This window comes from Danio rerio, chromosome 9 (assembly GCF_049306965.1).
Source record: "Danio rerio strain Tuebingen ecotype United States chromosome 9, GRCz12tu, whole genome shotgun sequence".
In the NCBI taxonomy this organism is placed as follows: Eukaryota; Metazoa; Chordata; class Actinopteri; order Cypriniformes; family Danionidae; genus Danio; species Danio rerio.
In genome coordinates this window covers 41,186,674-41,200,714 of record NC_133184.1, presented here as the reverse complement: position 1 = coordinate 41,200,714, position 14,041 = coordinate 41,186,674, and the positions used below count along the sequence as shown (strand labels likewise).

The window sequence follows — 14,041 nt, the reverse complement described above, 5'->3', positions numbered from 1 at the left end:
TGTCTTCATTGATTTGATTTAGTTATTTAGTGAGGTTATTTACATTAGCTCCTCAATTGAAGCAGCAGGGAATAAGCAATGCTGCTTTCACCAATTAAAATGCAATCCTGCCCTTCTAGTCAATGTTTATCAATTACTTTTTTTCCAATGTGTGTAACCTTCAGATTAGGTTAGAAGCAGCAGTGTGACTGGTAATGAGGAACGCTGAATGATACTGATGGTCAGTGTGAATAATTTAAAAAAAAAGAGACCATAAGCATCTCTGTCATTATTTACTTACACAGTCATTTTTGAAACATGAAATATGTATGTATGTCAAACAAAACAATTAAAAATGTTACAATAATTTTATTAGTCATGACTCTGTTTTAAATTGTATATTTTCATTGGGTTAAGGTAAAGTAAAATAAAAAAAAACTGTTGAAATAAAAAAACAAAAAACAAATCCACTATTTCTCTCTTATGCTATTCGGGAGCCATGTGCACCTGATTATTAGATTTGTATATAAAATAGCCTATGCAGGGTTTAAATTGTGCTGGAATTGTTCTGGCACCTCTAAAATCTGATCCGGCACCTCATTTTACTGATCCCCCTTTCTTTCAAGTACCCCCACCTCACTCTTCACTTTCTTTCACGACTTCCCAACCCTCTTCACTTTTGTCTGCGACATTACTCACCCCCCCATATGTACTCATCCCTCCATATATATATATATATATATATATATATTTATTTTTTTTTTACTTATTAGAAATGTTTAGAAATGTGTTGAAAAAATTGATCTCCGTTAAAAAGAAATTGGGGAAAAAATATAGTTTTTTTTTTTTTTTTTTTTTTATGCAGCTAATAATTCTAACTTCAACTGTATATGTAATTGTAATGACAGAAAGGTTTTGTTACATTTAAAGTTCAAAAAGTAGCTTGTGAGCATCTGTATATGCCAATATAAAGTCGAAATTACCATACGGTATATGACTTCAGAAGACATGGATTATAAAGTGCACGTTTATGTTGCTCTTGTGTCCTCTTTAGGGCTCTACTCTAGGAGACATCCCATTTTGTATTATGCTGAATAAATGAAGACAGAAATTAATTTAAGCCCAGCTCTTAGAAAGGCAATGGACCGCCTGTTCTTTCCATATTTCACAAAAGTTACAGTGAATGATCAAGTACTTGAACAGAAAAGTGGAAGCGAGAGAGTGTGTAGGGGAGAAAAAAAGGTGACGTTTAAAATGGGAGATAGTCAAAAGTGCCTGGCCCATGTAGTTGAAGAGAGTAAGCCACTGGTGTAATTACTCTTAACTGAAGTGGAACAGGGACAGAGGACAACACTCCATCAGTCAGCCATGCTCACACTGCAATTACCCAACAGTCAATTAAGCTTGGGTGGCAGAACAGCAAGCGCAGATGAGTCTAGCAGAGCCATGCGGGCCATCTCCTCTGGGGCCGGCAGGATTGGGGCAGAGCTCCGGAGAGTCCACGAGAACATTGTTCTGTCAGTCAGTGATGACTCCTTCCCACTTCATCAGAGCAGGGTCAGTGCAGATGAAAAGAGGCCTGTACTTAAGTAGAATGATCTGGATTACAATTACTGCCATAAACCGTTACGAAAGAATATGAACAATGCATAACACAAATAGACCATTTAAAGGGATGTAAACGATAACATAATTCCTGTTATACATTTTTAAATTTTGATAGCCTCTGGGCATTCGAAAAGCTTGAAATATTAATAAATAATTTAATAATAGTTATAAGTTATCATTGGATTGCCTTTTTTAACAGTTATGAAATAGATTGACTATAAACAGGACATTTTCATGCGTCAACATTGAAATAGTCTGTATTCATTCATTTTTCTTCGGCTTAGTCTCAATTTCAGAGGTCGCCACAGCGGAATGAACCGCCAAGGATTCCAGCATATGTTTTACACAGCTGTTTCAGCTGTAACCCAGTATTGGGAAACACCCATACACATGCACTTAAACACTGGACCATTTTGTTTATTCAATTTAACTATAGCGCATGACTTCGGGGAAACTGGTGCACCCGGAGAAAACTCACGCTAACACGGGGAGAACATGCAAACTCCACACAGAAATGCGAACTGGCCCAGCTGAGACTCAAACCAGCAACCTTCTTGCTGTGAGGCGACAGTGCTAACCACTGAGCCATCATACTGTCTGTAATGGACTATATATTAAAGATATTTTTTGAATAGTTTTATAGGGGCTCTTTTTTTGAGCCAATCCCAAAAATGCTTTTAACAAATATAGATGTAACCTCTATGGCTGTGTATATATATTAGGAATGCCACGGTTTTCAATATAATATTGTACCGTACGGTACGACCTCCACGGCTCAATATGCGCTTGTGAATTGCGGTTTTCTCAAATTTGTGTTTAAATAGTTTATGTGCGTTTTATATTTCCCCGAATTGACTGTGTGTGCCTGTAAATTCATAAGCTGAGATGAGGAAACTCCTATTCGCGAGTAAATATCCAATCACTATGCTCTAAAGTTAGGGGGCGCTTGACCATCATTCCACACTTTAACATTGCTAGCGGCTGTGTTTTACACGTATAACCATGACTGCACATCTGTAGCGCCATCACCCAGCAAATTCACTGTCTAAAGGTAGGATAGCAGGGAAGGTAATAAAGTCCACTGATGTCCATGTAAATGTAGTCACTGTTATACAAAGACAACGGATGCCGCGTACATAGGATGAAGCTAATTTGAAGCCCTCATCCCTGGTCAGGACTTAACATAACATAATAATACTAGTAATAATAAAAAATAAAAATGGATAAAAATTCAACAAATAAAAACAATACAACAAACATGTACAGTATATACAGAGCCACAAACATAAAATGTAAGCCAATCTGTACACTAACGAGAAATAAAAACCTGACCAACTTGAATGAATAATACTGCACTTAATGTTTACATTGTTGTAAAGATGTTAACCATTCTTTTAGCTTAAATAATATAAACAGATGGCATGAATAATACATAAACATAAATAGATTGAGTAGATCAAAAATTATTGTTAATCAGTTATAGTGGTTCACTTTCTGAGGCAATCCCAATTTCTTTTAATATCCCAAAGATCTTCAAATATGTGTACATGTCAACTCTGTGGCTGACATGAACACCTACAGTATACCTTTATGTGGTGCACTATTCAAGAGTGCAACCATTTCTATTTGAGTCAAAAATCATAGTGGAAGATCTGAAGTGCACTTAATCAATCCCACAATAGCGAGTGCACAAACAATTTACTCTTAACAGCTACAAAATACCCATAATTCACGGTGAGAGTTTGCAAGACAAATTCATTTTCCTATCTGACCACAAGATGGTGTCCTCATCGGAATCATATCAGTGCAAGTTTCAAAATGAAATACAGTTTAGTTCAAGTACCTTTGTAACATGACAGAGATCAAAGTACTTTATTTGATTACTAATAGACAGCTCTGCTATGTGTTAAATAACTATCATACGGTCTGACCATGAAGATTAAAATCTAACTGTCCAGGGGATTTATCAATTAGCAAACAAAATGGCTTACCTTCTGGTGTGCTAAGTGCTCAAATTCACTCCCTCATTTTCATCCACTCCTTTAAGTGGACTTATGTAGAGAATAGTTAATGAGGGGATATATGTGGAGATTTTGGATACAGCATGTATGATTGTAGCTACCTACAAAATGTAAACGAAGCATAATGATGGTATTTTTATTAAACTTGTTGAACATGCATTGTTCATTATCATATCTAAAGAGTTCAGAAGTAAAAACCTCAAAGTGTCTTAAATTTTAATTTGTCTAAAATTGTCATTTGTCATTGTCATCTGGACATCCTTTTTTAGGCTCATTTCACTTGTATGGCAATAAACAGTTATTTTTTTTTATTACTATTGTTATTTATTTTATTTTTTGCCTTTAAAGTGAAATAACTGAACATAAACATAGGAGGCTACAAAAATACTAATTTAAGAAGAACATTTGGGATGTCACTTAAAGGCTTTTGCAAACACAATTTATGTGGTAAACACTAGAGATGCCAAATGTAAAGCCATGTTCTGTAACTAGCAATAATGAAATGTGTTCTCTTTTCTGGTTACAGGTCAGAGGTGTCACAGAGCATGTAATGGACGCTGCTGGGGGCCTAAGGAAGACCAGTGTCAAAGCTGTGAGTTTCAGAAACTTTGTTATTCAAACAATTCACTCTGTCTGAAATGGCCAGTAAATGCCAGCATGTCAGTGTGCAAAAGGTTTTCTCAACCTTTGGTCGCCTGACAGATTGTCACTTACACAAAACATTGTGTGTTTGGCAGTTATTCCTCACAGGGCTTCAATCTGCAGAGCTTTAGTTTACAGATCAGGCTTTTAAGCTATGTATTAATATGATGTCACAATCTGTTTGATGATCAAGGATTTTTAGTCATTGGCTTAGGGGTTAGCAATGTGCCAAGTGCTTTGAACATTAGTTATGTGAACAATTGTACATGTAGATATCCAAGGTATGTGCGTATGCCAATTCTTTAGAGTTGCTGAAGATAAGCACTGCACTTCAATCAAGCACTTCTTTATAAATGTTCACCAGTGTCTTCTCTTTTCTGAACCAAAAAACTGTAAACATGATATAAACTTACATAACTTTAAAAACAAGCAGCTTGAGTATGATAAACTTTTTGAGAATTGTCATTCTGTTAAAGCAGTGCAAAAACTGTATGAAGTTTGGTCATTTGCAATGCTTTAGTGTACTTGTCTGTGCAGTATGAGGATTTTAGCATTTTTTGATGTTGGAAAATGTTGGAAACTAGTGCAGACAGAAATCATTTCTGAATAAAAACAGTGTTTTCAAATATAGTTAAAAAGACACTTGAGCAATAAGCAGTTCAAGGCCAGAAAAGATTTAAGTGCTTTGAAATGTGCATTTTTTTCTTCATTTGATGTTTGACGTAATCTCAACTGATACATAAAAAGAGGGTGGTAGCTCCTTCATAGTTTCTATATTAAGGCAGTGACAGAGTGACAGACTGCAAGCTTTAAGTGTTTTTATTAGTTGTAATTTTTCTAAAAGCTAATTTTGTCACTGTTTTGGAGCACACTAGCTTACATACTTTAAAATATCGGTCCATTAGTTAATATTAAGCAATGTACACTCACTGTTCACTTTATTAGGTACACCTTACTAGTACTGGGTTGGACCCACTTTTGCCTTCAGAACTGCCTTAATCCTCCGTGGCATAGATTCAACAAGGTACTGGAAATATTCCTTGAAGATTTTGGTTCATATTGACATGATGGCATCACACAGTTGCTGCAGATTTGTTGGCTGCGCATCCATGATGTGAATCTCCTGTTCCACCACATGCCAAAGGTGCTCTATTGGATACAGTCTGGTGACTGTGGAGGTCACTTGAGTACAGTGAACTCATTGTCATGTTCAAGAAACCAGTCTGAGGCCCAAAGTGTGTCAAGAAAATAGCTCCCACACCATTACACCACCACCAGCAATGTGAACTGTTGATACAAAGCAGGATGGTTTCATGCCTTTATGTTGTTGACGCCAAATTCTGACACAATGTTTTTCCAATCTTATATTGTCCAGTGTTGGTGAGCCTGTGTAAATTGTAGCCCCGGTTTTCTATTCTTAGCCAACAGGAGTGGCACCCGGTGTGGTCTTCTGGTACTGTAGCCCATGTGCTGTAAGGTTCGGCGTGTTGTGTGTTCAGAGATGCCCTTCTGCATACCTCAGTTGTAACAAGGAGTTATTTGAGTTACTGTTGCCCTTCTATCAGCTTGAAGTAGTCTGGCCATTCTCCTCTGACCTCTGGCATCAACAAGGCATTTGCGCCCACAGAACTGCTGCCATGTAACTGTCTGAGCAGTTGAACAGGTGTACCTAATAAAGTGGTCGGTGAGTGTACTTACTAACACGAACAAACTTAGTAATACATTTATTACAGTATTTATTCATGTTTGTTAATGTTAGTAATTTAAATAACAGTAGTTTGCTATAATAATGGATTAGTATATGTCAAACTCAGATGAATAAATTCATACTTAATGTTAGTAAATACATTAACTAACATTAATTAAGGGACTATTATTCTTGAGTGTTGCCAAATACTGATACTTACATCTAAAAAACTTTATTTTACTTTCATGGGACCTTTAAGGAAAAGTCTCTAGAACAGCCTCTGTTGCTTTTATTATATTTTAAAGTCATATTGCTTTACAGAGCATACCTTATCAAGCGGTAAGAATAAAAAAAAAAATCTCTTAGAAGAGACTTTTATTCATGAATATAATATCCGGACTCTGCAGAGACAGTGAGGTGAAGAGTCGTTCCACTCTGTGAGAGTCTCCAGCTTTCTCCACAGGCACCTCCAGCAGGCCAAGGCTCGCTACTTTTCTCCCTGTGGAGGATAATTGAAGAGGGAGACAGGAAGCCTGACTCTCCCTCTCCTCTCACATGTAGCTGTGGAAACCAGCTTGCACTTAAAACTGCCAGGATTAATTACTTCAGGTCCCTCAAAACTCTCCCACGTAGCCAAATCCTCCACCTCCCTTCTTTAGACTGCTTCTCAACAAGCTCGATCACAACACGTCGGAGCTGTGATTTCCCCTGACATGCTTTCATAATGCAGTCAAATGCTAAGTCAGGCTGCTCAAAAACATGTCATTACCTCGTCTAGATAATCTCGCTAATGCAGCCATAAGGGCATATTTTGAAGGACAAAACACTCCAGTGTAAAAAAAAGGAAACGATTTTTTGAAATTTTCATATTGGAGAAAATCCTCTCTTGGCAGTTAGTTTGCGTTGCGGTACTCTTATGTCATTAGCATGAGCTAAAGGAGACGGAAAGCTAATAAGCTCGCATGGATTCTGAGCCAGATCATTTCTGGAGACAATTTCCACAGAATGGTATGCACATCACCCGCTCCTTGTGTATTCATAATCAATTTATATAGAGCTAAGAATCAGATTTTCTTTTTTTTATCCTGTAGTTTCCAGTCATTATTTTAGGGAATTTAGGCGAGAATTTGTTAATATTTACAATGTACTCTTTAATATTGTTTTGAATTGAACATTTAATGAAATGTACTCAGGCCATCTAAGGCCCCACTTACACTAATACGTTTTAGTTTTCAAATGAATGAAAACCATCTACGTCCACACTAGCATTTCACCCAGCGTTTCTGAACAACTCTCCGTTCACACTATACCGCTGAAAACGCACATCACATGACCACACACTCTGGCATGCACTGCAGCGATGAGAGTTGTACACGTTAGCCTGTTCATTAAGGATCTATCGCTGGATCTAATCTAGCAATATTTGTTAAATGTGATATTTAATTTATCTTGTCTTTATCTAACAACATATTCCCTGACTTTTGTTTTTCTTTTGAATCTACTACTTGTTCTCAGGTAATGTGTTTTGGCTGAGCACAAGATAAGTTAATATATTAATAATAAAAACAACGTAACTGCACATTTGACTGATTGCTTGTCTTTATTTCCTATTTTATATAAACTTATTGTACAATATATTTTTTTAATGGCCAAAAGAGAGGGTATGTTTCATATTTTTAATGAAAATAAAAGGAAGCAGTTATTTTATTGGGTCAGTCTTGTTATAAATATGCATACAGAGAAGATGATGGGAGTTTGTTTTTCATATCAAACTTGCAGTCGAAACTTACAAGGAGAGGATGCAAGACTGAACTTTGTTTAGGCCACTTTATATTGAGGAAAAATCCCCAATCAGCAGCCACTCCTCCGTTTTCAAATGTCTCCATTTCCCCCCATTCACACTGACATGGAATAGCAGCATTTTAAAATGAAAACGACCTCTTCAGCTTTTTCAAAAAGCTCAGTTTTTGGCTCAATATATATATATATATATATATATATATATATATATATATATATATATATATATATATATATATATATATATATATATATTGTTATTTATGTTAGTAATATGCATTAACTAGCTAATACTATCTTTTTGCAAAGTGTTACATATCCCTTTATGTCTGTTTTAGCTGTCATTCATTAAAGTCAATGGCTGGTAAAACTTAAGTAGTACAAAAAACATATACAGACAAAACCAGATTATTACTAGTGGCTCTTGATGATACACTGAGGGTTTAGGCAGCAAAATGATGATGTTTATGCAATTGAAATGTTTTACAACTTTGTTACTTTTAATCTACAGCCTCTGCAAATGATCATTATTGTGTTCATAACAGTTTAAAGTTCAAGATTATTTTTGCTTACATTCTCAGAAGTACAGCTAAGTGAGCTGTCACTGGGATGGTACAAAATGTACAAAGGTATTAATACCTCAAGGGTATATTAGTACCTAAGAAGTACACAAATGTTCCTCTTAAAAAGTTTAAGGTACTAATGTATACTTTTGAGGTACCAATATGGACCCTTTATGTGTGCCTTTTGAAAAGGTACCACCCCAGTGACAGCTTACATAACTTTATTTCTGAGAGTGTATAATGACATAGATCTGAAGTTCGGAATCTGTGAAAAGTCAGTTACCTGTATTCTTACAGAACATAATCTTACTTATATAGGTTGCAGCATTCACAATAGGTTCAGGGCTGAACAATAAAAAAACGCATTCTTTCTTAGATTTTGTCTTGCTTCTAGTAAAAATTTCTTAACATTTTTTAAACCAGGACGCATTTTCTAGACAAGCAAAACATATTGGTTTGTTTTTAGAAATAATATGCTAAAATTCAATGATTTTTTTTCCTTAAAACATGCAAAATAATTTGTCAATTGAATTATCTGCCAATGGAGTAGGCAAAATAATCTTAAAATGTAATAAAAATAAAGTAAGAAAAGCGTTTTTTTTTTTTGTTTTTTTCTCAGTGAAGTAACATTTTGATGAACAATTCAGAACACATGTCCTATTTCCAGCTCGTGTGAGTTTGCACCTGTCATGAAATGTCAGGAGGTTCACACTATATAGACTGTCAAGAACATGCTCAGGAACACAGCTGAGACTGTGGGTTAAAGGTTATAAGGTGGTGTTTACTGCAGTGGTTCAAGCTGTAGTATTGTTGAATGACCAAAGAAACCTTTCCAGCATTTCTAGTCAAAGCCACCTTCTAAAATCTAATAGCAAAATATGTGGGAGAGCATTGCTATTGTGTGATTATATTGTATCGCTATACAGTGGGGAAAATAAGTATTGAACAAGTCATGTTTTGTTCTGGGAATGATATTTCTAAAGGAGCTGTTAACATGAAATTGAACCAGAATTTGGTAAAACCCAAACAATGCAAACATACAAATAAAACAAAACAAAACAATTTGAAGAATTAGTTATGCCATGTGATAACAATGAAATTACACATAGAGAAAGTACTGAACTACTGAAACGTAATGAACACTTTATATAAAAGGCTTTTTATTGATGGCAGCTTAAAGACGGCTCTCATATAAAGAATGAAGTCACATGATTTGCTCAGATGTGATTTCTTTACAAACTTCAACAGAGTGTAAAAATCTTGATGGTTCTGTGGGTCTCGTCTATCAAATATGATATTTAATTTGTTTTTGTTTTTTTTTGTTTTGTTTTTAATTAGAGTCCGGTGATTGGTTGGGCCATTCTGCAGCTTGATTTACCTTCTCTGAAAGCATTTGAGAGCTTCCTTGGCTGTGTTTTGGATCATTGTCTTGCTAAAATGTCCACCCTGGTTTCATTTTTATCATCCTGCTAATGTAGATCTTGGACTAAAGCAGCGAATATTAATTTATGATGACGAAGTGCAGAGGGTTGCTGAATAACTAGTGAGAGATTTCATCTGCTGTCCGGGCTTTCACTGCCTTTACACATCCCTTTGTTTCATGTGTTCAATACTTTGTCCCTGCATCATTTCATTTTATTACACACAACTTAATTTGCAAACTAATTAGATTTGTTTTCTTTGTTATCTGGATTTCTTTGGTTGCTATATCAACATTTGGTGAACATTTCAACTGCACCTTTAGAAATGTTTTCTGAGAAAAATAGTGATGTGTTCAATATTTATTTTCCCCGCTGTATGAAGGAGTCAATTGTTAATGTTAAAACAAAAGTAATTCACAGCATACTTGAAAATTAAACAACTTAATAACTGTAGTTTGTTTTGCTTAAAACTGAATTTGTTTTGAGAATTAGTTAAAATAAATGCATGAAATGCCAGAGAGAAAAAGGGTCAGAGAAATAACACACATCCACAGTTAGAATATTCAAATTCAAAATTTATTTGTCACATACACAGTGGTGATATGCAGTCATACAGTCATACACAGTATGATTTGCAGTGAAATGCTTAGACAACTACTCATGACCTTAAAATAATAACAACAATATTAAGTATAAAAATCTAAATTATGGATTAATAGAAGTTATACAATAGAAAAAAAAAACTATTTTAATATATTTAAACATTTTAGATTTCTATGTGGCTGTAGGAAAAGTTTAAAAATACAAAAGAGCTTTTGGTACAAACAGAAACACAGAAGTGCCTGGTGCATAAGAAAGGAAGGAGTGCATCCTATGTTATTTTACCTTCCTTGACCATGTGACCAAAAAACAAATCTAAGACATTCAAACTGAACAATCTGCAGGTTTGAGCTAGCACAAGGTAATAATGCTATAAATAATATTCTGTTTCTTGAACAGACAGATTGTTTCATTTCACTTGACCTCAGTGTATCACTAGGAGTCATGGGTGTTGCCTCTGTGCTGTCTTATTTTTCATTTCTTTAACTCAAAAAACGTGATGACAACAGTTGACTTAGATTTTATCACTGTAGACCATGATTTCATTTGAAGGTATTATTAATGTTTTTACACTGAAAAAGTCACATTGTTAATGAGGGGTGAGTAAATTAAAGAGGTCATGAATTAAAACATCTGAATTCTCTTGGTCTTTTGACATATGAGAGTTCAATGTATTATAAAGTCATAACTGTCTCTTTAGTCTTAAAGCAGCATGTATTTTAGGCAAAAGAATGTGCCACTATTACATAAGTGTGTATAAACTCCACCTCTACAGAAGAAGATCAGCAGCACGTATGCATCATTGCCTGTTTAACTCCGCCCACTAGTTAATGTATACAGTTCATAAGCCCACATTTCAGTAATATTATCGAATTATATGCAAATGTTTATATATATGATTTACGTATGATATAGTTTGTAAAGTAATATTTTCTGTTTTTAATAGATATACACTCACCGCCCACTTTATTGGGTGCAGCTTACACTGAAAAAAAATTATTAAGAAGTGAATATTTAAATCACCCAAAGTATATTTACAAATATGTACAATAAAACAAAATGCAAATGCAAAAAGTAAACAAAAATACCTGATGGAGGGAAGGAGAATAAGCGGTGCCAAATCAAAGAAAATAACAAATTAAACACCCTCTAACTAATCCCTCCCCCACCTCTAAATAACTAAAGAGAAATATGTAAATAAGAAAAAAAACATCTTCAGCGTCACACGCCCCTTACTCAACTGCACTGACTGGAACAAACATACATATGGTAGCACCCGCCTCTTACCTAGTGGAATAACAAAAAAATCTACTACGTGTGTGTAAAATGTAAGTCACGTGACATACTTCCCTTCACTTCCCTCTTGGTATTTTTAAATCACAAAAACTCTTTAAAGCGAACCCGAGCACAAGATAGGTACCAAAAGTTACAAAACCACAGCAGCAACAAGCAACATGGATCCTCCTCTCATCTGGGCTGAGTCATCACTGGAGCGTTTAAATAACACCCATCCTCTTCTGATTGGTCCACTCGGGAGAACTCTGCTAACCAATCGGAACACCTAGATTTTAGAAGTATAGGAGACAGCAAATAGAAACAGAGAGGGGAGGAGGGAACAACAGAGCAACACCCCCAGGCATGTAACAATTACATTTTTTATTTTTTTATTTTTTTTATTTAACACAAATAAATTGTTTGCATCAGTTTTGCAGGCAACATTTTTTTTTCAGTGTATTAGTATCAGGTGAGACCCTCTTTTGGCTTCAGAACTGACTTAATCCTTTGTAGCATAGATTCAACAAGGTACAGGAAATATTCCTTAGAGATTTTGGTCCATATTAATATAATAACATACCGCAGTTCCTGCAGATTTGTCGGGTGCACATCCATGATGTGTTCCACCACATTCCATATGTGTTCGATTGGATTGAGATCTGGTGACTGTGGAGGGCATTTGAGTACAGTGAACTCATTGTCATGTTCAAGAAACAAGTCAGAGAAGATTTGCTCTTTATGACATGGTGCGCTATCCTGCTGGAAGTAGCCTTCAGAAGATAGCTACTTCCAGCAGGATAACACACCCACAGAACTGCTGCTCACTTGATAGTTTCTCTTTTTCCGACCATCCTCTTAAACCCTAGAGATGGTTACGCATGAAAATCCCAGTAGATCAGTTTCTGAAATACTCAGATACACTTCAAAGTCACTTAAAACATCTTTCCCAATCTGTCTTGACCATGTCTACATGCCTTGTGATTAGCTGATTAGAAATTTGTTTTAACGAGCAGTTGGACAGGTGTACCTAATAAGGTGGCCGATGAGTGTAGTATATGAGGCACTTTTTGTGTTTACCAAACAGGGGGATCTAATTGGATTTGAATTGCAAACCATGAATGAAAGTTACAAAGTTTTTATATTTTTGTTTTATCTTTTAATTGTTAAGTGTTTAGTTCTTAAGCTTTTAAGTTTATTCCACTTAAATCCACAGATGAAAAAAATACAATAAATAAATATCTGCACATTTTGGCCATAGTATATGAGTGTGTATAGTGAGTATACTGGGTTATGGCTGGAAGGCCATCCACTGCATAAACATATGCTGGAATAGTTTGTGGTTCATTCCACTGTGGCGACCTCTGAAATAAAGACTAAGCCAAAGGAAAATTAATGAACGAATGTTCTGTAGCTTGTTTTGCAATGAATATTCCAATTCAAAGCACAACTCTCTGCAGAATTTCCTTTTAAATATAAATGCAAGACATCTCATAATTCTGTCTGTATCTGCTAATAGTATTTGAGCTCATCTGTGAGGCCATGTACAGTATCTGTATTCACGACAGTATCATCACACAGATGAGCAGAGCAGGGCCATTTCACTTTACAGAATGGCAGGAAAACTATCATGTACCTGGAATGTGTACTGCCCTGCTGATATCACCATTCATTCATGTAATGGACAATCATTTTTATAGACTTCTCCATATAGTAAAATGGTTTGGCGGGTCAAGTAGCAGAATATGAGCCATTTTCCTTCTCCAAATGCACTATAATTATTCACGATGTCCTTCCTGTTTCCTCTTCCCTCTCTATTCTGCAGATGTACCTGTCATTTCACTCTGTCCCTCCATCTGGGCACCAGCACACTCTCATTCTTCTCACTCAGTTTTGTTTTCATTCCATCTTCTAGACCTCTGAGAGAAAATCTGTTAGTAATATGAAGAAACCATTTATATGAACAGGCGCTTCTGTCTTTCTGGGGCTGTGTTGTAAATGTAGTGAGCATACTAAGTAAAATGAAACCCCATAAGTAAATGATTTGGAACAGATACTGGGTGCATCATTTTTAGGATGCTGTTTCATGCACTAGACGCTGCAAAAGAGTTGCAGTCAAATATTTACATGGTGAAAACCAGGGGAAAGCAGTACTGTATGATATTAAAGATGTTTGATAGTTCATGTGATATGCTGAAAGTAGCTGTTGTTGCATTGTTTTTATATTAAACAGGAGACTCAAATCTCAGTTTATTTCAAAAGTTTTGAATCAGGCTGTTACTAAAAACAGCAACTAAATATCTGTACCAAACATATATTTTTTTAAACAATTAATAAAATTGTGAACTTTTTAATATTAATATTATAAAAAAAAAATATATATATATATATATATATATATAAAACTGTGGCTGGCAGGTCATCCGCTGCGTAAAAACTTGCTGGATA

The 14,041-nt window shown here is 35.4% G+C and overlaps 1 protein-coding gene across 21 annotated transcripts in view; it reads left to right on the top strand.

The window, feature by feature from the left end:
* erbb4b (erb-b2 receptor tyrosine kinase 4b) overlaps positions 1-14,041 on the top strand; it is a 656,299-nt gene that overhangs the window by 461,055 nt on the left and 181,203 nt on the right. For all 21 annotated transcript variants that reach the window (XR_012385565.1, XR_012385564.1, XR_012385563.1 and 18 more), the window contains one exon: positions 4,135-4,200. Coding sequence is in view for 16 of the 21 variants with exons in the window: in XM_073912987.1 (XP_073769088.1) it covers positions 4,135-4,200 (66 nt within the window). In the remaining 5 variants the exon portion in view is untranslated. The remainder of the gene's footprint in view (positions 1-4,134; positions 4,201-14,041) is intronic.